This window comes from Acipenser ruthenus, chromosome 3, assembly GCF_902713425.1.
Source record: "Acipenser ruthenus chromosome 3, fAciRut3.2 maternal haplotype, whole genome shotgun sequence".
In the NCBI taxonomy this organism is placed as follows: Eukaryota; Metazoa; Chordata; class Actinopteri; order Acipenseriformes; family Acipenseridae; genus Acipenser; species Acipenser ruthenus.
This window is the reverse complement of record NC_081191.1, coordinates 78,625,224-78,650,309: the sequence shown is the minus strand read 5'-3', so window position 1 is coordinate 78,650,309 and position 25,086 is coordinate 78,625,224. Positions and strand designations below refer to the sequence as shown.

The window sequence follows — 25,086 nt, the reverse complement described above, 5'->3', positions numbered from 1 at the left end:
TTGACACAATTTAAACATGTTTTTTTTTCTTTATTAATATCTGTTTTAAAAATTCTAGATGCCAGACAAGCAAATTTGCGATTTTTGGCTTTTAATTTAGCCTACCGATCTACTCCTGGATGACGGACGTACAGTCACAACTCTCTACACAGCTACATTTTCATCAATGCCATAGAAACGGGAAGAATTTATTTTTATTTATTTTATTTATTCATTTACGTTGTTTAATTTTTTTTTTTTTTGCGGACAGTGCAACATCTATTTAAATACCCATTTTGGTTGTTATAATAAAGGCAATTGTAATTTGGTTTAAATCGTTTTCCTTTCACTATGCTTTTAATTGTATGCATATATTAATTAAAAGAATTCTAAAGCTAATGAATCGCATTATATATATATATATATATATATATATATATATATATATATATATATATATATATATATACACACACGCAGCTGGATATTAACGTTATTTGACGCGATTTAAAAATACACCATACGAACAAAACAATAATTATAATAATGAAATACAATGGAATGTGTTTATATTTTAATCGAAAGGGAGCCTGGGTTATCTCAAAACAAAATTAGATACTTCAATAAAGGGCTGTTATATTGCAATGGTTTAATGTTGCAATTCAGAATCTAATGTGGTTTACTGTCCCTTCCATTAACTAGAAAACCCCTGAGGTTTACAATTATTTTTTTAAAGATAATACATTTAAGATTGAATAGGTAGGTAGAGAGGAATCTCATGAAGGCAAGGAAGGAAGCCTTTAATAACTCCTGAGATTCAGACATGTTCAGCAGTTAGATTGGCTCTGGCTTCTCCAAGGGTCGACAATGTGTCATTTCCATGAAGCCAAATTGCCCTCTGCCTATATGATATTAATGCACAAATCAATATTTCAGGGATTAAATTTCCCTTCTTCATTTTTTATGGTTTCTACCTCAATACGTCTCAAGTCTAATAGAAGAGGCTGGATGATTTAAAATCCTTCACTGTAAAGAGGCTTGTTGCAAGCCTTTCGCTGTATTTTAATGTTTTACACAGAAGAGCCAAAGATTTCTGGGAGTGACTGTCTGTGCGAAATTACATAAAGCACCTCAGTTAGGGTAAAGGCCGAAAGAGTTTTATTTATCCAGCTGAATGCTTAAAAATATTTTGCTAATCCTGAATTGATTTATTTTAAAATCAATGGGACCCCGGTACGTTTTAATGATTTGTTTAGTATTCCCTAACACAGTGCTGTACATAAAACATATTTCATTTAAATTGTGTAATAATATTTAACCTTATACAAGTACATTTACAGAGGTTAATATCGTTTGTGTTTTAACAAAAATATCAAACAAATACAATGCTGCACATTCAGATATTAAGTAGCAATATATGTAATCTGCTACTGAAATGTATATCTTTTTTGCTGATACAGTTCACTCTGTTTCATGTATCTTTCCTATAGTGTGGAGACAAGCGCAGCTTAACAATAATCAAGTTTACATTTTTAACTGGATGCAAAATAAAACAAAGTGACTATAGCATAAATGATCTGTCATTCAATGGCAAACATCAAGACAATCTGAGGATTCTCATAACTAGCATCAAAAAAAGAAAGAAAGAAATAATACTTGGCAGAAATGTTGTTGAAATCCCAAAGCTTTGACATTATCATATAATCTTGGGAAGGTTTAATGTCTATCATTTGGTGGTGTTTTATAGTCCTAAACCATCTGGACCAAGTTCCGCACAGCTGCACACATTTCATACGTGATAGAACAGTTTTTCCATTCAGTGTGAAATGTACCTTCTTAAAACTTAGAATAGATTCACTTAATTTAGCTTGCTAAAAGAAATGTACATGAAGAAGGACAAAGGGCCCTTTAATCTTCACAGGCTGTTTGTTTTTCTTTAAGATTTCTGTCCATTTGAGTTTGAAAAGTTATGTTTATTGAGGAGACGCTGTATGGTTCTGAGGTGTGACATTAAAATAATACTTTTTTTTTCTTGTGCTGCTGCTTTGCGCTGCTAGCTAATTTGCTAAGATTTTATTCATGCCTGTCAAAATACACAGTTAATTTATTCTTATTTACAATTAATCTCAATACAATTAATCTTAAATTGTGCTTTATGCAGTTGCTGAAAATGTGTAATTATATTTAATTAACTCTGTCAAAGTAATTAGCATTGCTTAATTTCCCTTTACATATATTAATCTGGTGCTCATTTGTTACAGATAGATTTAACCTCTATCTAGACTTGCCTAAATAAAAAAAAGCACACAGCTTTTTTACTATTTCCCATATGATTGTTATAGATATCATTGTGAAATTATAACTTCATTATTTCAGAACTGTTTTGCTTTTGTTGATGGAGCAATTGAGTTTGCTAGGATACAGGGTTACAAAACATGCACAGGTCCAGCAGATTTAAAAGCCCCCCTTAAATACCTTCCAGTCTTGTGGGTGGAAAGATGAGAAGTCAGGAGCAGGCTTAATGTATTAAGTGCAGGGCCTTTCTGTGTCAGCCCTGGGGCTGTACTGTAACGCGCAGAGCCTTTCCTGCATAGAAACTATCTGATGGGTTAAAGACTTGGATCGGGTTCAAATTGAAAAGCGCCCAGGGAAAGTGCATGTGAATATGTACAAGTTTCATGTAATTAGTACTTAATTATATTAACATATGCAAATTGTCAACTTAGAGGCTTGTTCAACTGGCAAAGATCAACTGAGCATAAATGGCATATTGTTCCACAGCAAATAATGGATTGCAAGTTGGATTGTGGAAACACATAACTAGCTATCTAATTTAACTTGTACCATAGCAAAATGTCATTAGTATCCATGGATACTTGGTTAATTGTGCTGACTGGGCTGTGATGTGTCCTAAAAAAGAAAGGCTTGTTTGCCTAATCCACCTTACAATGACACTTGTTTGTACATGTTTCCCTTGTGTGGAATTTGCATATGCAAACCAGTTGTCTCTCTGTCTCATTTGTCACGGCTCTTCATTACCCATGAAGAGGACATCGTAACTTGGCTGTTGCCGATTCTTCCAAGACAGGACAGTGTCAACCAGTCTAGCAACATTCTTTTATAATTTGTTTCTGATTAACAGACCAGACTGAGGCTCATTCTTTTCAGGCCACAATGGTAAGGTCAGTTCTGTCACTGAAGAGTTTCCACAGCAACTAAAGCTTTCTTTTTCTCCCCTTTAGCTAATTAAATAACATATTTTGAATAAATGTATTATAACACAGGAAACATACTTTTACTTATAATCGCTGGTTACTGAAGATGGGGAAACTCAAATTGATGCTAGTATTCCAGCATTAATCCAGGTTTTTTTTGGACAGAAATGTAAACTGATATAATTGCTTTTCAGTGGAAGGAATGGGGGTTTATACAAGTGTGAAAGCATCGGAAAAGGATTAGCATTTTTTTGCATAATGAAAAGCAGCATTGAATAGGGCATTCAATGGTTGACTGAATGACTAAGATGAAAGGAAGATGAAAATGCAGCCTCTTCTTTCTTTATTCCTGTGCGTCGCTCTCCCTAAAGATCTGTTTGTCAAGGACTTGAGAAAACAAGCATAGGCTCATATTTCAGAAGCCTTCCAAGATGCCCTCTGTCATCATGTGAAGTAATATGTATGATAATTGCGCAGCTTGGGGCAGATAAATAAAGGTTTTGAGGTTTGTAAAAAACAAGCCAGCATTGTAGCTATCTAAATATTGACCATCTAGTGTCAAGGATGTTAAAACTTTTTTTCATTGAGTTTGAAATTCTGTAAACTGGATTTTTAAAGAAAAGGTGAGATACAGAATTGCAATTTTTGTTAAAACAGTTTATTGTTTATGACTGCAGACATAGCAACATTAGGCACCTGATGCACTAGTTTTTCAATGTGTATATTCTGTTAGCAGCGTCCTTTGAAACATACAAGTCTGTAAACCAACTAATGTATGATGCTTACTTTCTGAACATGACGACAGGAAATGTGACACCATGCCGTATTATTGGTACTAATTCTTCCCTATTTATATGATCTTTCATGATGAACATAAACTGTGTTACAAAAGAATTGTCTCGTGTCGAATGGGAAAAGTTTTATTTTTTCACCCTCTCTTTCTGTTTAGGAGTTAGGAGCTTCTGAGATTGACCTTTTATTTGACGCAAAAAGCTTTTCATATGCAAATGTTTCTGACAGAAAGGGAAAATGTGACAACAGTGAGTGTTTATGGGCATCTTCAAACAAAGTGATCAACCGATTTAATTATGCCTGCTTCTGGGCAATTATGGCATCAAAAATAGTCCAAGTGTTGAGATTGCTTTTAGAAGTGGGAACTAGATTCCTTTTCCCCATCTGTAAATGGGATGCAGTGTGGATAATTATTTTTGTTGGTGCATTTTAAACAGGTTCCACAGTGTTTGAGGTCATGGTAATTATCAGTTTAAGGCCCATTCAAACAAGTTTTGACACATTCTACCAGATGTTGAATTGTATTTCACTGCCATATGCGTGAACCTGTATTGTTTTGTAGGGCTTTGTCTGTTTTAGTTTTGAACATTGGAGTTTCAAGCTGCATCTTTATGCAATTATGTCTAAGGTGGAATAGTATTAAAACTACTGTAATTGATTTTAATGCACAGTCAACTGTTTGAATATATATATATATATATATATATATATATATATATATATATATATATATATATATATATATATATGTATTACTACGATTGTTTTTAAAATTGCAGCAGTTTTAATTCTTGAATAATTGTGTTCCAGTTAGTTCATTTCAAGTTCCAATAGAAGAAATGGACACTTGTTTAAAGAAAGCATAAATGGTGTGTCTATTTTTGTGACATGGGCAAAACCCCAGCCTTTTTGATAGTGTGTTGTTTATTTTACCTTGTGAAATAGAAGGACACTAGTTGTTGTACACATACTAGAGCTCTTTTTGGTAAAGCAATTTATTGTTCAACTGGAGATGAATGCATTATCCTTGAAATATAGGCCCTAGAATCCCACATGTTATTTCCCCCCTCTTAAATCCTAAAATGCAAATTGTATAAACAAATTCGTAATAGAGGAGTATACAAGTTAAATTAGCAAGGACAGAATTTCACTGGACTATTCTTTTTTTCTTTTCTCCAAATCCTGAGGATTGAAGACTGCATTATCCCATTCACAGTGGCTTAAACCATAGAGTTAGATCGACTTTGCTTCACTTGTGTAAAGGCAGCTGTATTCCTATAATCCAGCTGTATCTCTCTTCTGCTTCCCTGCCGAATCGGCACTGTATCTGTGAGTGATCAAGACTGGTGATCTAAATACAGCCTCCGTTCTGATTCTGCCGGCACTTCACTTGGTGTGTACTCTATAACCTTGGATGTTGTTTGTACTCCAAGGTTATTAAATCTTTGTTGCCAGCCTGCTGAGCGAAACATAGTCCTTTGTTTGGTGGTCATTTTTATTTAGATTCAACTTCCAAGTTCATACAAACATACAAACAGTGACTGACCACACACAACAGAGAGGGCAGTCTATTTCTGTAGCAGAGAACCCCCCCCCCCCCCCCCCAAAAAAAACAAAACAAAAACCAAAGCCATTCACAATGTGCATGTGCTGTGTGGCAGACTTAGTTCTCAGGGACTGTGGAGGCTGCTTTCTGGTAGTTTACAGATGAAATCTCTGATAATATCTTTACATCCCACTACAGTTAAAAAGCTTTGTCTTCTGCCGGCATGTTAATACAGGACAGGAGTCTTTTCTTCTGTTTCTGTTAAAAAGGAATTCCCTTCTGTTCCCTTATATAAGGGTACTGCTAGTTGTCCCTCATCATTCTCCTTATTCTGTTTCAATAAGGCCTTACTTCATCCTTTAGATTAAGTAGACATATGTGAAAGATTGACGCACTGCCCATTTAAAACAATTTACTTGTATAAATTAATTTATTGTACACCTTTTCACATTTTTGGTTATGTCCCACATATTCAAAGGCACTGTTCCACATTTGGACGATGAATAGTTGATCAGAATTATAGCCTAAATAGCCAGCTTTGTGTTCAAACACTATCCCTTGAATGGAAGGCTTTTCAATATCTACAATCAGTATTTTTCTAAAGTACCAGTACATACTTGACACAGTAAAAACAAAACAAAAAAAGTGATTTCTTTGCTGAAAATGAGACGGTTTCAAAAGGGGAACCATAATGTTGTGCAAAGTGTTGTTGGTCATACAGGCCTGTTTAAGTGCTTGCTGTCAACAAGCAAATCCTGGGCAGTACTTTCACTATCTCACCCCTGATTTATTCACGAATGATCCTTCACGCCGCACTCTGCGTGTCCTTGGCCTAATAAGAGGGGGAGTGAAAACCAACAAATGTACAAAAGTTTGTGCCAATTAATGGAATAATATAGTATTTGCCATACTAAAGCAGATTTCCATGTAAACGATGTGTTGCATTATGAATGACAAACAGGTTATTGCCCATTACAAAAAGGATGGCAATTAAATATTTATAAGTAGAGTATCTTAAATAAAAAGATAAATTAGTTAATACCTCATGCATATGTAATATAGACATGTTTGCTACTGCGTGTCTAAAAACAGTGGATTTACACTGGCATTCCACCTGTGGTGAAGGGGAATCTTAGCAGAAAGACAACTGGCACAGTGTTTATGCTGGGGCAGAGGTTGAGTATAGTTACAGAAATCCCCAGAGAAGCATTTAGTTAATACTAGCCTTCTCATATCCTGTATCAGTCTTGCCTGGTGCTACACTTCAGAATAAGCTTTCATGGTTTTGTTTTTTTAAGGACGTTTAAGGTTTTCAAGAATACAAAAATGATAAAAAACAAACAAACAAGAAATTGATGATGATAATTTAAAATAGTTAGCCTTCAGTATTTGATTTTATTGAAGTTCTTAAAGATTTTTTTTTTAAGACATTAAATATTACTACTACGACTACTAATAGTTTACATGATAAAAAGTTAACTTTGTAAGCAGGTGTTTTGGTAATGGTCTACTGAAGCTGTATACATAATAGTTAGGACTCAAATTCTTAATCCACAGGCTCATCACGGTGAGTCTGAATATTTGAGTAATCAAGTATTCTAAATAAAATTACTGCTTGAATACTTTGATCAAGTTTCGAAAAGTCATTAATTTCTAAAACAAATGGAAAAATGCTCAAACTTGGCACAGTATTTTTTAGAGAAGTGGAAGTAAAAAGTGATCAGCCACTACAATTGTCACCTAAATGATAATTGACAAGGAGGCGGGTGCTCTTCATTACCTAGCTTTACTATTGGCTATGTGTGTTCTTATTTCTTACTTCTAGTTTAAATATTTTTTTATTTTTTACTGTTACTGTTAATGTATGTATCGATGCGTCCCTATGTGTGGTTGCTTCTAATACGTTCTAAGGACCTGTCACTGTTATGTGTAATTAGAGGTTGAGTATTCAGGTATTCAAAACCTTTATTCTTGGTATATTCGAATATTTTATTATTTGAAATTCCCACCTCTGGTAACATGCTGTGGTATATATCATTTTGTGTTGTTTTGCATGTAGTTCAAAATTGAGTGTTTAATTTAGTCAAATAACAAACTGAGGGTTGCATTCACATTTATTTGAGTAAAAGCTTGAATTCAAACATTGTTCTCTAAACTTTAAAAAGTCTTTTCAAATAAATAATTATTTTTGTGTGATTGAAATAATATGATACTTCCTACCTTTTGAAAGGTGTTGATTAGTATTTTTCAGCCCTTTATTTATTTTGAATGCATAATTATCTTTGCATGTCATTCGATAGCTGTGCTAATTGAGGCAGCTTTTGTGTATTTGCACTTAAAGTTGAAATCTAATAAACATCCTGCTTTTCTTACCGTTTGGTGGTACACTTTAATTAACTCTTTATTGCTCTGAAGCAGAGTTTACTTGCTGTTACCTTAATACCTTGGCGGCTGCTGTGGCCTAAATAGAGCTACCAGAAAAAAGTCTGCCACCTGCAATGCTTTCAAGTTGGCCTACATACTTGAATTACTGCCATAAAGTGTGACAAAAATCCTCCACTGCCATTATACCAGCCACCCTTCATGTAAAAGACTACAGGGGGATTTGCAAAAGTTTGTAAATGATAACAGTAGGTAAGTGTAAGACTACCTAGCTAATTCAATAGTTGTAGCTATGAAAATAGTTTATACTTGTGGTTATGAATGAGATTTTTTCACTTGTTTTAACCATTTGTAACCTTATGGAGTGTTTGTTGTACTGCTAAAATGATATACAATACCATTATTTGCATCCAGTGTAATGTCACTACGAAAAAAATATCAATGCAACTCTAGCCTAATCATCTGACTCTGGATACGTACATTATATGATAACTTACCTCAACTGTAGATTTTATTTGAATTATACAAATAAAAAGAGTAAATAATGAAATCTTGGTATAGAAAACGGCATGATAGATATTACACCTTACAGGTGATTGCGGATTTGCAATGTGTCCTTGACTTTTAACACCTGTATCTAATCCACACACAAATGAAGAACAGGTGTACAATAGGGCACACAGATCCACTAGGTATGCGATCTAGTGGACCTCTGCTTTTCTAAAAATGAGGTTTCGGTGCCTCGACAAATCGGGGGGGGGGGGCCTTCAATACGACTCCCAAACTGTGGCTAGGATCTTTGTAGCATGTTGTATCCTGCACAACATTGCTATACGTCAAAGATTTCTGGGCGACCAAGAAATGCTTGACACACTTGAGGAAGGTGAAGAGGAAGAAGCGCCTTTTCTCAAACCACAGGAGCCTGCTCAGAATATTCCTCCTGGAGAAGCCACTGCAAATGTTCGATGGCTACTTCTTATCATGTTGAGTGTATTTATCGCAGAGGCGAGCAATGAGTGCCAGAGAAAATGCATTCAACATGATTAGAGGAAGTCGCCAAACAATTACAAACAAATTGTTTATTGGGTGAGGGAGTTCTATCGTAATTTTAAAAGCTTAATAAATATATAATCAAGTGTTACATACATGGTATACATGTATAATAACTAACAACTACAAACACAAATGGCACTTCAAACGTATTTATTTCTAGCCTACAATCGTACATATTAAAATACATACAAAAGTAGATGTCAACAAAAGAAAATAAATGTCAACCAAGCCTACATAGATGGCTTACTGACCCCCCCACCCCCCCCCCACTCTATATATATTTATTAAAAATTCCAGATTAAAAAATACAATTTCTTTCCCCCTATACCTGCATGTCGGCCAGTTGCAGAGACACTGCTGTTCCTGTAACTTCCAGCAGGGGATAACAGCGATGCATTTTGAGTAACGAGTTCCCCTTATGTAGTCGTTGAGAAGGAAGTGATGTACTCGACCTGCGACCGAAAAATTATTTAACTAACAACCTCGTTGGCTCAATTTCAAAGCATTATTGGACTGATTTTATTGACAAATTCCATTTGAAAATCACTTGCTACTAGTGCTGCAACGATTATTCAAATTCATTGATTAATTACAAATATTGCAGTCATCGATTAATATTTTTATCATCGATTCATCGACCAGTCCCCCCTCATCCCCCGTCGTGATTCTTTTTAACAGTGAGCACACAGAAGCAAGCAATGATGTGAGCCCCTCCCCCCAATACAAACACCAACAGTTTTTTTTAAGCAAGAGAGTAAATGTGGAGAAGCTGATTACTGAAGTGTCTAGATATTCACAAAGCTAAAAGATCTAGAAAAAGAAAAAAATATAAAGATAGTGAATGCAGAGACAATAGGATTAGTATTTGTTTATTTATTTAAGGCAAATATTTCCCATATTACAGTATAAACAGATATACAGACTATCAACTAGGGCTAGACTCCCCATGTCTATTTCTTACTTAGTTTTATTTCATGTGCCCACTTTCTCCCATATTTTACACTAGGATCACAAGATCTTCCTCCTCCATCAGGTTATTATTTTCCCCCCACACTCCCTCTCCCTTCAAACATGCATAAGAAAATTGCTTGCCGTGTCTGCCGCTGTCTGTTGTATATACTGTAAATGCTTAGTTGCAAACTAAGCATTTAGTTGACGGTAAGATCTACTGGCCATATTAAAACATCGGGTCGCTGATTTGAACCACCCTACGCCTGCTCCATCATCAGCAGTGACCACATTGCCCGCACCATGTCCAATCTGAATGGGCCCTCCACAAAGAAGCGGCTAAATATTGAAATGGCGGATGTGAGGTCTTCATCCTTGAGCGTTTGTTTTCAATAGCAGGCTCTATAGTCTCAAGGAAGAGGGCAAGGCTAACCCCAGAACATGTTGATTTACTGGTGTTCTTGCACTCAAATACTGTGGACTACCAAAAATGCAACTTTGTATTGCCACGTGACTGACTTGAAGAGACAACATATAAATTCATGTCTTTAGTTTCCTCAACAATTAATTATTTAAAAGGGCTATTAAGATTTGAAAACAAAACAGGTTATTTGTTTAAAGTACATCCCACTGCGACATGTAGTCATTCCATTGTTAGAAAAAAAATAATCAAAAAGCAATAATTAGCATAGTTGTTTTTTGTCTTACGAAGTGGTCAACTTAAAAATAGTTTCTTCTTGTAAAATTATAAAAATTAATTTGTGATATGTTTAATGGTCTCAATGCATTATTTAGCTGCCATCATTTGACCTTAGCAGTTTTTTTTCAGAAGGATACTACACTGCATATTCTTTATTTAATACTTTCTTTTAGATACTTCAGAAATTGTAGATATTTTTTGTTGCTGAAATAGAAAAGCAAAGCAAGTGCAATCACCTCGAGACATATTATACTGGGTACATTCAGGTAGTGGACAAAAAAATGGAAACACCAATGTAAAGTCACTTAATAGGGAGTTGGGCCACTATGGTACCCCGCACTGTGGAGTTCTTGGCGGACCGTTTTTGATGAAACTGGCTGCTCGCGCCCCAGGTTGAAATTTGCAGTCAATTGATCTGCAGTTGCTCGCCTGTTTTGCCTTGCACTTTGAATTAATGCACGGATATCACAATCTTGGAGTTTGCGCTTCCTCCCACTGTTGCCCTTTACTGATGATGTCTTTCCCTCGGAGTTCCATGCCGACATCACCTTAGACACCGTTGCTCGTGAAATATCAGCAAGTTGAGCTGTCTTGGTCACTGAAGCTCCTGCCAAACGCGCCCCAACAATCCCCCCTCTTTCAGTCACTGAGGTCTCCTCTTGCAGCCATGCTAGCCATAATTATAGGCAACCAGGCCTGTCCAGCATTTTTATACATGACCCTAAGCATACTGGGATGTTATTTGCTTAATTAACGCATGAGCCACACCTGTATTGAAGCCCTTGCTTTCAATATACTTGGTGTCCCTCATTTACCCATGTGTTTCCATTTTTTTCCACTATCTGTACAAATCTGTTAAAAACGGTTCAGCTTGCTAGCTATTGAGTGATGTGTTGGTATGTATCTGAATGATCGATTAATCTAAGCAACAATCGATAGATTAATCGATTACATTAATAACCGTTTCATGAAGCACTACTTGCTACTAAAGTAATGCTGATTTTTGAAAATCCCCCCTACATGTCTTGTGAAAGAATATTATTATGGGCATTTTACATAAACATTTAGTTTAAAGTCAATTTGCTTTCTCTGGGCCTCTGTGACATCGAGGAGGAGAGTGTCCGCGCTGCAGGATAAATACTATGGAACCCTTCAACTGCAGGATGGTGCCTGTAAAGGCTCTGCCCAGCCAGGACCGTCAAGAAGGCGCAGAGTCGCCGGGAGGTCAGGACTTCGGGAGTGACAGCAGTAGGTTAGTTTAGGCGATTTGATTCCAAACTAAGTATAGAGAGGGTTTAGTAGGTTTCCTGGAGCGGGACGTCTCTTTTAGTGAGGCTAGCGCTCGCCTTGTGTGTCAAACTTTTATTTTTAGCTTTGTTTTCTTTTCTTTACTAAACCCAGCACTAGGGTTACCGTTGTTGGTACCCTAACATCTGGCTTTTGTTGTTAATTAAATCTGCGCGCCTGTGCGGCATGTTAACACTCTGTGCTTTGTGTCTGATTTAGTATTAGTCAGTGACGACCAATGTAGGTAACATTGCTCTGGTACAGCCCCCATTAAACAATTACAACTAAATCCCTTTTAAAATTTCTTTAATTATTTTTCCTGAAATACTTCCTTGTATCAATAATTAAATTACAGTAATCAAATTACTGACAGTACCACTAGATTCCAATTCCAAAAGTACTGGTTATTTGATTCTCCATTTGTGTGACATCAAATTTATTTCAAAAAGCAGTATTGTTCTCCTAAAGCAAAGGACTACCATTTATGGCTGACAGTTGTCTGTTTGTAATGAAATCTAATTAAAGTTTAGATTTTTCAACTTGAACATTTAAGTGGTTCATGTTTTAAGAAACAGAAGGTTGTTCCTATGATGTCCTAGAAAATAAATAGATGAAATGTATTTATTTATTGTTCTGTCATGGGGGATGTTGTATCCACTGCAGCTGGCAGTATGCACTTTGTTTAAAAAGCACATTCATTTGGTCTAAAGTTCATATTTAAATATATGACTGAAGTTAATTAGTAATTCTGGTTGCCCAAAAATTAGTGATATCAAAAGCTTCATCCGCTAGGTAAATGGAAGGGTCATGGGAGTAGAATCTTCCATTATGTAAGAGCTGTTTTCCTAAGTACATTATTGTTAAAGGCCCCTATAGTAGGAGTTAATTCAATCTTTTGTGACGATCTTTTTTTAAACAATTTTTGGGTTGGAACATTGCTAATCGCTTTGGAATGCTTGCTGGAATACCTGGCCTGTGATTATGTTTATAAAGATAATTACAGGAGAGCCAGCCTCGGAGCATAATCTTCCATTGAAAAGTGTTTGAACTTTTAACTCTTCTTATTGTGATTCTTGGGAGCTGACAGTGGGAAGGGTCAGCCTGGCTGGATATAATACCTCTGTTATTATAAACTTGTCTATATGTCTGTCTCTCAGATACATACTAAGGATATGTTTAACTCTGTAGAAACTTGGACCAGCTTGTATGAAGGCTTAATTATTGCCTATTTTCATTTAAGCAACCTATTTTGACCTGTGTTGACATCACCATCAATTACACCTGTCTATGAACTAGGTTATATATGTACAATACCTTAAATGTAACATTATGTTTTACCTTTTAAATGTAGACTATAAGCCTCTATATGACTGTCAAGACCCACCATAACATATAACATGCATCATTTTTATTTTAGTAAAAATACATCTAGATATATTTTGATGTCTTTCAGATTCACAATTTGTTTTTTGTTAAGCCGACCACTTCATGCTTAACCTAAGACATCAGATTTTTAAGTTTAATCAATAGATTTTATCATTATTTTCTTTCTAGTTACATGGACAAAGCAATTTTACACTAAAACACTAATGTTTTTACACAAGGTGGTAAGGATATTTTAAGTTATACCAAACATCAAGTTTCAAACAGTCACTGTAGCACTGGCTTAAAGTAGCAAAAGGGTTTAACAGGGAACTAAGATATTCTGCTATTGACAGACAAATAAACACTGTGTTATGATTTGTTAATACATAGGCATGATCACTGCAGTGCATTTATTTTTTAACAAAGATATAATGGATTTCAGGGTTTTTATGTTCAGAAGGATCATTAACTTCATATGTCAAATCCAGTATTTTAATATTTTTGGGGCGGGGCTTTGCTTTCGTCTGTGATTTACATTACACTAATACACTTTTTTATTGTATACATTATACATTCTAGAGGTGTGATTGATGTGTAGATTAATATTTATTTAGTGCAGGGAAATCAAAGTGATTAAGCAGCCATCATTTTCACTAATCCTTCTTTGCATGAACCAGACAAAGAGATGGTGATTAATGTACATGAGGTTTACACAGCCACAATTAAATTTGCTTGTTTCTGCTACATCAGTAGGAAAAAAAAAAACCCTGAAAAATGTTTTCCTGTAAGTATTGCAAAATCCAAATTATGAATTGCTTGTGCATCTCTGCTGATGGAATAATCTGTAGTTAGTCATACAATAAGCTATGTTGTGGATAATAACACACATATATTTGTATTTCATCCGGTCTTTTTTTTGTTTTGTTTTTGTTTGCAAATGTTATCTGTTTACTAATTGGGCACAAAACTCAACAGCACAGATGTAGTTGAAAATAAGAATAATGTTCTGATTTGCATCTGGGAGATTACTCTTTAGAAAATATACTTAGCTTAGCTGTACAGAGACTGTTGATCTCAAGTGGGAGGAGGACAGATGTAGTGGTTTCATTAAAAATGCATTTTTTTAAGCAGCAACCTTCTAAGCATAGTTAAAGTAAACATGCATAGATTAGAAATGTATTGCTAAAGTGTGAAACGCCCCATTTGTACTGAAGTGTTATAGCCATAGAGACAGCCATGCATAGGCCATTATGTGATATTGGTTACGGGGGTGGGGGGCTCATACACATCTGGTTTGATATCTCATCAGAAACAAGATAAAAGAAGAGACAAGTGGATGGCCAGTTACAATAGAGCTTGCAAGGTTTGCTTTTTTTGTGACAAACTTTGGTAAAAGTTAATGATTTTTTTTTTTCTCTACAGAGTTATTGTTTGTTTCAGGGCTTTCTTTTAAACCTAAATTACCTTCTCCCCATTGTTATGATTTGGGCGGAAAGTTTTCACCATGTCAGGAGAGGTCGTCACACATTCTTTTGCAGTTCTCTTCATTAATTCCTCCTTGCAGAAGCATTTTCTCTCGTGCTGGGAAGGTAGAAGGGTGTAATAGAAGAGCCCTGAGACATCAGCAGGAAGCTCTAAGCTGGTTAATGCAGTATAATTGTCTGGACATAGACTGGCCTTTGTTTGTGCAGTTCACGTCGAATCAGCTGTAATTAACTCCAGAGTGTTTCCAGATTGCCAGCAAAGAAAAATTACAGTTTTTCTGTTTTAAATTCAAAAAGACATTAACTATGTAGATTGCTTTTTTCTTTGATACAAGTTTGACTGGTAAAAAAAAAAAATCAACCTGGCCGGAGTATAAAGGCTTCCTGACAGTTTAGTCTGGTGTGGCACTTTTTTTTTTTTTTTAGTAGTTTTGTATCTCTGCAGCCTTTTTGAATCGTCTTTGTGCTCCTGAATAGCTTACAAGCAAGGGTGATCTAACAGTTAACCCCAGAAGTCGGTGTCAATAGAGAAAACACTTTACAAAGGCACGTTGTGATTTTTGACCTTGCAAGTACCAGTACAGGTGAAAAAAGTGCTTGGTGTGTCTCTGAAAATATGTATTGTAGGCCTATTTGTAATTGGGATGCATCTTTCTTAAGATTATATTTTCAGTGGGAAGCAAATTGAGACACCACACCCTGCTCTGAGTACACAGATTATGCAATTTAAAAATGGTGGAATTTAACATGGGCTGAAATGAGTTAGGAGCATAAGGGAGATCTTCAACTGATGCATCTAATATTACACCACTGGACACAAAGGGTCTGTTAGCAAATGCAAAAAGTCCAGCCTCAATCTCTCTCTCTCTCTTTCTTTCTCTCTCTCTCTCTCTCTCTCTCTCTCTCTCTTTCTTTCTTTCTTTCTTTCTCTCTCTCGCTCTCTCTCTCTCTCTCTCTCTCTCTCTCTCTCTCTCTCTCTCTCTTCTTTGGAGTTTGAACAATAAAGATTTAAGCCTCGATGTAACCTTGGATGCCAGAGACACTCTTGATGCCTGCATAATACCACTTTGATGGATTTTTCATCAGTCCATTCTGCATGGCAACAAATAAACAAGTATAATTACACTTGTGAAGGCCTATTCATTGCTTTGTCAGGATTAGATAGATATATGTGCAGTTTTCACACTGAGACTCCCTTTTGTCTTTGCCTAACTCACTATGACATATTGATAGAGGATTTGGTGTTGGGAAAAGGCCAGTGCAGAGACAGTGATGACCTTTTGGAATCTTGATGTAATTCAAGGATATTTTGTTTATTTTCTTATTTGACTTTTGCACTTTGTAACCACACTTGTGATCTGAGTGTGGTAACTTTTAACCTGTGTTTAGTGGAAAGTCTCTTTCTTAAAGGATTGATGCAATTCTAAAAGCAGATGGTAGGAGGGAAGGGGGTGGCAGTGGAAACAATAGGCTAAGGAATCTTTTAGCCTTCTTTCCCAAGAACTTAGCACTCTGGCAAACCTAGCATTCATTTCCCATTATTCTCTTCTCTTGATCAGATCCCATTCTTTTTAATCACTTCACAGGCAGTGTCTCAACGGACCGGAGAAGAGGGTTGGGACAATCTTAATTAAAAAACAGAGGTAGAGCCAGATTTGTGCTTTCTTTGTTCTAATGTGAACGGGAACAGTTTCAATGCAGGGGAACTCTCCCTATTGTTTAGAATGCACCCTTTTTTTGTAGCAAATCTTTGTAGAGGTGGGTTTTGTTGTTTTGCTGGACTGAGTTTAGATGGCAGTTACTGAAGAAGGACAGCAGAGATTAGCAATTAAGTTTCCACGAACAGAAGTCATTAGGTTTGACATAGATTTTAAATGTTTTATGTCACAGCCTTAGTCAATAAGGTTGTAAACAAGGAACATTGAACAACACAGGTATGTACTTGACTCAGTTTCTTACTTATGGGACTTAAATGGAGCAGAGCTTTAAACGGAATGCTCTGGTCTGCTGAACAGCATCTCCGCTGCCCAGTTTTGTTTTGTTTTGGATTACTGTAACAGCAGACGATTTGAAACAAATATTTAAATGTATTGGAATGGTTTAATATATCTTTGTTATGAATTGACAAGTTATTAAGGCAAATTGTGCCCAGGGAATGATGACAGCATACATCTGTTTTACCAGTGTATTGAGTTTAGCAACAAAAAATGGCTATGCATACTTCAGTTGCTAACTTTTTAGCTGATTGTGAATGATTATGGTCCAAAGCAGGAATATCAATATGAATGCTTTTAGGATAAAGAAGTCATATGCTTGTATCAAAACAAGTATAGCTCTCAGCTGTTTAGTGATTTGTACCATATTTTATAATTCATCAACTTATAATGATTCATATGTGTAGCCAAGAAGCAGAGAGACAGACATATCCCATAGAGGCATCCAGTACTTCCAAGTGTGAAGGTATACATTATTCATTGAAACCTGCCTAAGCAATACAATGAGCTCTTATTTGTCTGCGTTATATGTATATTCAGTGTATTCAAGTAGAAATCTTATTTGTTTGTGTTGCCTATTTTGGAGTTAAATGGAAAATGAATGTATTTTAAGGGTATTAAGGGTAATAGTATTTGTTGGTTAATCAAAATATGATTTCTATTTTAAAAAGCCTTTTTCTAAAATATGTTGGTAGTCTGGTCATTGCTTACTAGTCTTGCTTTGTTCTACAGGGATGCAAATGAAAGTGATGTAGTTTATTTTGCTGTGGAAGTTGCAAGTTAATATCCCACTGAGACTGTCTTGTCTAAAGGTAACAAATACACAGTAGCATAGGCCGGAGTAGTTTTGTTGCTGCATCTATGCTGATCATTATGTGTGAGAATGATTTAAAAAGAAAGATACATGCAAACGTGTTGATTTTTACAAAGCATAGGACACTAGATATAGATAATATTTTAAAGAAGAAACAAAAATGGCAGTGTTTTCTTAGTTTTATCATGTCTGCACTGTATTATACAATTATTTTTTCCCATTACTAAAAAAAAAAATAATAAAAAAAATAAGACATTGTTCTATCTGTGTTTTTGCTTATTTCTGCATTCTGTGGTAAGGCTTTGTACCATAAGAATGATTAACCTGCATCTTATCAATAACTGAAATGACACACTACGCTTTATGATATTCAATTCTAGAGCAATTAAACTGTCAATTTGGCCATCCTAGACAGCTAAACAAATTGTATTCATTTTCAATCTATGTAAATCTGATGTCTCATAAACAGATAATTTCCCACTCTGACTTCGCTGAGGAGATTAGATTTGATTAGAGCAAAAACATTTTTAAGCAGCTATTCTTCATTCTTAATATCTAAAGGACCTTCACACAAGCCCTATTTAACCTAGGGTTATTTTAAATTCATCACCAAAATTGTTTTGTAGTGAGACACAGAAGGATCACTGAAGGGCTCCAAACACTAAGTGCACATAAGGTAATGCTTATTTTATGTTCTAATCAGTGTTTCTATTGAAATGTATAATTTTGTTAAATCTGCATTTGTCTAAAATGTGGTAATTATATGTATTTCGCATGTTATCTAAATCTGCTTGTTTTAGATATATTTTAAGCAGTTGTATTTCTTTCATTATATATGTTGTTGGAAATATGGCATTCAGCATTTGTAATTGTTGGTTAAAGAACACCTTGCATTTGTACTTCTATTTTAGCAAAACAACTTCTGTCCATCTATGCTGATAGAGAGTGAAGTACAGTATAATTGCTCAGCTGTTGTGTACAGTACCATCCTGCAAAAGACTCAGTCATCAGGCTGCTCTCATGCTGCTTTTGCAGTCGCAGGAGCCTTATAGGAAATAAGAATGAAGGAAAGAAGACTTGTGGCTTATGTGGCCCAAACTTTCTTCTACCAAGCTTCACTCTGTCTCCAGTAGCTGATATAGCTTTTGTGGGCTGCATCTGCATTCCCACCAAAGGGAATACATTGTTTAAGTTGCCGGCCTGCAGAAAATGATGGAAGGATTTTCACCAGTGGGGCTTGCGTATGATTTGTTAAAGCTATGGGTGAAATTGATTGAGGCAGTAGCTGAGAGATGGGCAACACACCATGATTGATAACATCACAATGGTATTTGAAATGGTATTCATTACGTTTTTGCAGTGAAAAAATTTAAGAGAGTGCGATTGGACTGGATGCACTAAATGTACATTTTTGTTTCTTTGCCTGTTGAGGTAGCTGAAGCGTGGGGAAGAACAGTGATTGGCGCTAAATCAGGACTTGTTAGATACCTGCTGAGGGCTCTCTCAGAAGGAAGATTTGAGGGAAGATTTGAAGTAAGCTGATTTACTCAGCAAAGGGGAACCAAAGAGGAACCGCTCTTTCTGGCCAGGATGGTGATAATGTAAATTTGCTTGGTTTTTCTTCATGGTTCAGTTTTAATCATGCCAGAGTAATGAATAGCATAAAATAAACTTTTGTAAGGATGTGCATTGATGTAAAGCAGGCGATGTGGTGTTTTGATTTGTTGAAAACCAAATTAAATGAAACAGGATGGTAATCCTGCCACATTAGATGCATGTATTTAAATTGCATAAGTGTTTTAAAGTAACCTTTTTTAATGTTTTATCATATATATATATATATATATATATATATATATATATATATATATATATATATATATATATATATATATATATATATATATATATATATATATATATATATATATATATATAGTGGGCAGCAGTGTGGAGTAGTGGTTAGGGCTCTGGACTCTTGACCAGAGGGTTGTGGGTTCAATCCCCGGTGGGGGACACTGCTGCTGTACCCTTGAGCAAGGTACTTTACCTAGATTGCTCCAGTAAAAACCCAACTGTATAAATGGAAATTGTATGTAAAAATAATGTGATATCTTGTAACAATTGTAAGTTGCCCTGGATAAGGGCGTCTGCTAAGAAATAAATAAAAATAATATATATATATATATATATATATATATATATATATATATATATATATATATATATATATTATTAACAGCAGTGGCAAATCAACCATGCATACCCTGCTCGATGACGCTTGTAGAGACGAGGTTGGTCGCACACTCAAAAATCTTTTCTTCTTTTAGACTTGACCGCTAATATTATACATCAGATTCCTCTTAAGTTTTGTTTGAAAAAACGTTTTACAGTTGGTGCTGCCTAATCGGGATTCTGATAAATGGGGTTGCTGCGTAAATAAAATACAACCCTGGGAGACGGTTCTTCCCAATGCTATTTATGTTGTTTAATTGGGACATCACTTTGTTTAATTGGGATACAGTATTTTCAAATGATGAACAGAGATTGATTTTCAGAGCAAAACAGGTTGCATGGCACAGTGCAGTTGGTACAGGGAGTATGTGATTACACTGTGACTTGCATAAACCATGTTGAACTCTTGAAGTAGGAGGAGCCTCCTGTGGTTTCTCAGGCTGCTGTTGCAAAGAAAGTTGGCGTCAGAATCGCAGGTGCGATTAATTTTGTTTAGGAATAGTAAAAACATTTAAAATGTTGTGTTTAACATTTAATCATAATGTGATGCGATTTCATTCTTTTTCTTTTCATTAAGAATCAAAAAAGTACGACTAAGGTCATCTCAACTGCCTCTCGTTTACTTGGGACAGCCACTTAATCGGGATATCTTTCCGTTTCCCGAGACGTCCCGATAAAGCGGTGCCAACTGTATTGTTATTGAAACAAAACCAAAAAAAGATTATGCTCTTTAAAAATATATGAAATTGCTTTTAAACAATAACAGCATATTTTTTTTTACAGAATACATATTTTTTTGTAAATTAACAATACCTTTTTGTGCACTAATTGTACATTATTTATTTAAATTTAACAATTAAAAAAAAGTAGTTGTTTTTCCCCTTTGAGCTGTATATAGGGAGTTTTCAGACAGCTGTAAACTGTAGCAATGAGTAGCTAGTAGCTAGTAGTGAGCCATGCCATTATTTAATAATAGTTGTTTCTTTTACTTTATTTTCTATCCAGGACCCTGACAGGCTGGATGAAATGAGATCCCCATGTAGTGATTGCCATGGAAACTTGTGACTTCCCTACTATCTCAAGGCAGGAAAATGGGCAGAACATATCAAAGCTATGTGAAACGACACATCTTGATAATGAGGTGCCAGAGAAAGTTGCAGGGATGGAGTCTGACAGGGAAAACAGCCCCACAGATGACAACCTGAGAACGGATGAGAGCCGAAGAGAGATCTTTTTGGGTTTCAATGCAGGGAATGCTGCAGCCGCTCAGGTTGCCTCAGCTAAAGCGATCCCTTGCAACGAATGTGCCACTTCTTTCTCAAGTTTACAAAAATACATGGAGCACCACTGCCCAAATGCCCGCCTTCCCCTTTTGAAGGATGAAAACGAGAGTGAAATAAGTGACTTGGAGGACAGTGATGTTGAGAATCTGACGGGAGAGCTAGTTTACCAGCCTGATGGGTCAGCTTTCATTTTTGAGGACTCCAAAGAAAATGGCCAGAATGCACAGCCTGGAGCGAATAATCTCTATTCTCCAGCAATGTTTTCAAATACTCGCACCACTGCTGGGGAGAAGACTGAGCAGTCTGCCGCTGCACCCATGTCCTTCTATCCACAGGTTATCAATACGTTTCATATTGCTTCATCCCTCGGGAAATCATTTACAGCCGATCAGGCTTTCCCAAATACCTCAGCATTTGCAGGAGTTAGTCCTGTGTTGCACAGTTTCCGTGTCTATGATCTCCGACACAAGTGTGATAAAGACTATCTTACCATTGATGGCACCGCCAAAATCTCCTATGTGTCCAAAGATGCTCCTAACAATGTGGACTTGTCCAAATTTGATGGTGGTGTAAGTGATGGGAAAAGGAAACCAATTTTAATGTGTTTCTTGTGCAAGTTGTCTTTTGGTTATATTAGGTCATTTGTAACCCATGCTGTGCATGATCATCGGATGACCCTCAATGAAGAGGAGCAGAAACTTCTCAGTAATAAGTACGTCTCTGCCATAATACAGGGGATTGGCAAAGACAAAGAACCTCTTATAAGCTTTCTGGAACCAAAAAAACCCAATTCTGTTTTACCCCATTTTTCTACTGCAAACTTCATTGATCCTGATTCTAGCTTCCGTGGTTTATGGAACGCTTTTCATGTTGAAAATGGTGATTCTTTGCAGGCTGGCTTTGCATTCTTGAAAGGAAGTGCGAGCACCGCTGCCTCAGCAGAACAGCCGCTAAGGAACATCCAAATGCCAAAGGCTGAAATGAACCTTGGGGGCCTGTCTATTTCACCGACAAACACCCCATTTACCTCTGTGTCCCTCAGCCACTCATCATCTGGGGTAGGAAGCAGGGACCAGGAGAACAACTGTGAAAGGCAAAAGGAAGTTAGCACTTTGCAGTCAAACGGTGAGTTCCCCATCAAAAGTGAGCCTGCAGAACCAGTGGATACAGACGAAGATGAAGACGCTTACTCAACCGAGCTTAATGATGATGGCACAGGTGAGCTAGCGGATAATACCAGTAGCAAAGATTTCCCTCTCTTAAACCAAAGCATTTCTCCTTTATCATCCAGTGTCCTAAAATATACTGAAAAGGGTACCTCTTCTTCCTCTGTGTCTGTTTCTGATGACCTAGATAAGACCAAACAGACTACTGCAAATAGGGATAGTAGCAATGATACCAATAACTATAGCTTAAGTGGCAAAGACTTTACAGATGCAGGTGCAAGTGGCACAACCTCTCATCTAAATGACACAATGCGAGGAGATGATGAGAGTCCGCCTACTCCTCACCAGCACATCATGACCACCGACACACCAGGGACAGGGGAAGGGTCGCCGGGGAGTGGCGTTGAGTGTCCCAAGTGCGACACCGTCCTTGGATCTTCCCGCTCCCTAGGTGGCCACATGACCATGATGCACTCAAGGAACTCCTGTAAGACTCTGAAATGCCCCAAGTGCAACTGGCATTACAAGTACCAACAGACTCTGGAGGCCCACATGAAGGAGAAGCACCCCGAGTCCACCGACACCTGCGTTTACTGCAAGACAGTCCAGCCTCACCCCCGGCTCGCCAGAGGCGAAAGTTACACGTGTGGCTATAAACCCTTCCGGTGCGAGGTTTGTAACTACTCAACAACTACCAAAGGCAACCTCAGTATTCATATGCAGTCTGACAAGCACCTAAACAATGTCCAGACTCTGCAGAACGGTGGCATTGAGCAGGTATTCAACCACACTGGGCCGGTCCCCACTGGAAGCCTGAGTGGCTGCGGGACGCCCTCTCCCTCCAAACCAAAACAAAAGCCCACCTGGCGCTGTGAGGTGTGCGACTACGAAACTAATGTGGCCCGCAACCTGCGCATCCACATGACTAGTGAGAAACACATGCACAATATGATGCTGCTGCAGCAGAACATGAAGCAGATTCAGCACAACCTGCACTTAGGCCTGGCCCCTGCTGAGGCCGAGCTCTATCAGTACTACCTGGCCCAGAACATTGGCCTGACCGGGATGAAACTGGAAAACCCAGCCGACCCGCAGATGATGATCAACCCGTTCCAGCTGGACCCCAACACTGCTGCAGCCCTCACACCTGGACTTGGTGAGCATCCCCCTTCTTAAAAAGTTCATCAGAGCAATGCGTTTGTTTTTATACTAGCATGCGATAACATAACAAAAAAAAAACATACATACATACATAAAAAAAGGTTAGCATAGTGTAGAAAAATGTTAACATTTTATGAATAAATACATAGTAATTATAAATTTACATTACACCAATAGTTGTTGAGGGTTGTATGTGTGTGTGTTTAAGTGTTTGCATCTTTTTTTTTGCAAATGATGGCTTAATGATTAAACCTGTACCCCACATACTAAAAAATCAAATTTGTGTCTTTACTGCATGCAGATCATTCCGTTTAGAAGAATAACTTGTGTAAAACAGCACCAGAGTAAAACTGGGAAATTACAATTAAATGATCATAAATTAATCTGTGTTTTTTAAGGGATACAAATGTGGCAGGCTTTTTATATTGATCAACTTTCATGTCACACAAATTCAGGGCTGACATTATGCCCGGTAGGAGTAATTAAAACTATCTGATGAGGGAATTTAGAAGTTGAAAGGGATGATTGTAATTGATCCTGATTCAATCCTATTACAGCTTTTTATAGTTTAAGCTTTAGAGAAAGCATACTCCTCACCAAGGCTTTATTTTATCAAATCCTTTGTGTATGCCCTACTCTGCTCTGCTTTGCCTTTTAATTTCTCTCTCTCTCTCTCTCTCTCTCTCTCTCTCCCCCCCCCCCCCAGTTAATAACGAGCTGCCACCAGAAATCCGTCTTGCCAGTGGTCAGCTAATGGGTGACGACCTGTCCGTCCTCTCTGCCGGGGAGCTGTCACCTTATATCAGTGATCCATTGGCGAAACTTTTCCAGTGTGCTGTGTGTAACAAATTCACCTCTGACAGCCTGGAGGCCTTGAGTGTGCACGTGAACACAGAGCGATCGCTCCCTGAAGAGGAGTGGAGGGCTGTAATTGGAGACATCTACCAGTGCAAGCTCTGCAACTACAACACCCAGCTCAAAGCCAACTTCCAGCTCCACTGCAAGACTGACAAACACATGCAGAAATATCAACTGGTGGCCCACATCAAAGAAGGGGGCAAAGCTAATGAGTGGAGGCTAAAGTGCATCGCCATTGGCAACCCTGTGCACCTGAAGTGCAATGCCTGTGACTACTACACCAACAGTGTGGATAAACTGCGTCTGCATACCACCAACCACCGGCATGAGGGGGCAGTGAAACTCTACAAGGTATGTCACTGACTTAGCTTTACAGCTGGCAGCAAGATGCCATAGTGTTTACATTTCTTTTTTCTTTTTTCTTTTTTTTTTTAGAATGCTTGCTCAGTTTTTGTTCATTCAAGCAAAAGCTACATGCCCCAACATTTATTGTGGCGCTTTAGTTTAACATTAGTGTTCAAAGGGACTTAATCCCCTCTCTGTTCACTCTTTTCTCTTTCAGCTAGTCTGACTGCTTTTAGTGTATTAAAGAAATGGGTCAAAATGTCAGAGGGAAGAACCTAAAGTAAAACAAAATACATAAAAATAGAGAGTAACCGCAGTAGTCTGTTGAATAAAAAAAGGTTTCATGAACTATTCGCATCATTTTAGAAATTTGAATTGTAGGTGTCCATTTGTTTATTAATTTGTAATACAATTTGTGAAGCAGTTTTGTTTTGGTAAACACAACTTTCTCAACTAAAGCTTATTGTGTAATGTAGTAG

At 37.0% G+C, this 25,086-nt stretch overlaps 1 protein-coding gene across 4 annotated transcripts in view; it reads left to right on the top strand.

Moving 5' to 3' along the window:
* The window catches only part of zfhx4 (zinc finger homeobox 4), a 98,322-nt gene that overhangs the window by 6,358 nt on the left and 66,878 nt on the right, over nt 1–25,086 (top strand). For 3 of the 4 annotated variants that reach the window (XM_059017252.1, XM_033992406.2, XM_033992405.2), the window contains exons 2-3: nt 20,800–23,399; nt 24,111–24,613. In XM_059017252.1, coding sequence (XP_058873235.1) covers nt 20,846–23,399; nt 24,111–24,613 — 3,057 coding nt within the window. In that variant the 5' untranslated portion in view covers nt 20,800–20,845. Of the gene's footprint in view, nt 1–18,859; nt 19,161–20,799; nt 23,400–24,110; nt 24,614–25,086 lie in introns of those variants that run through there. The other variant, XM_059017253.1, reaches the window with a different exon arrangement.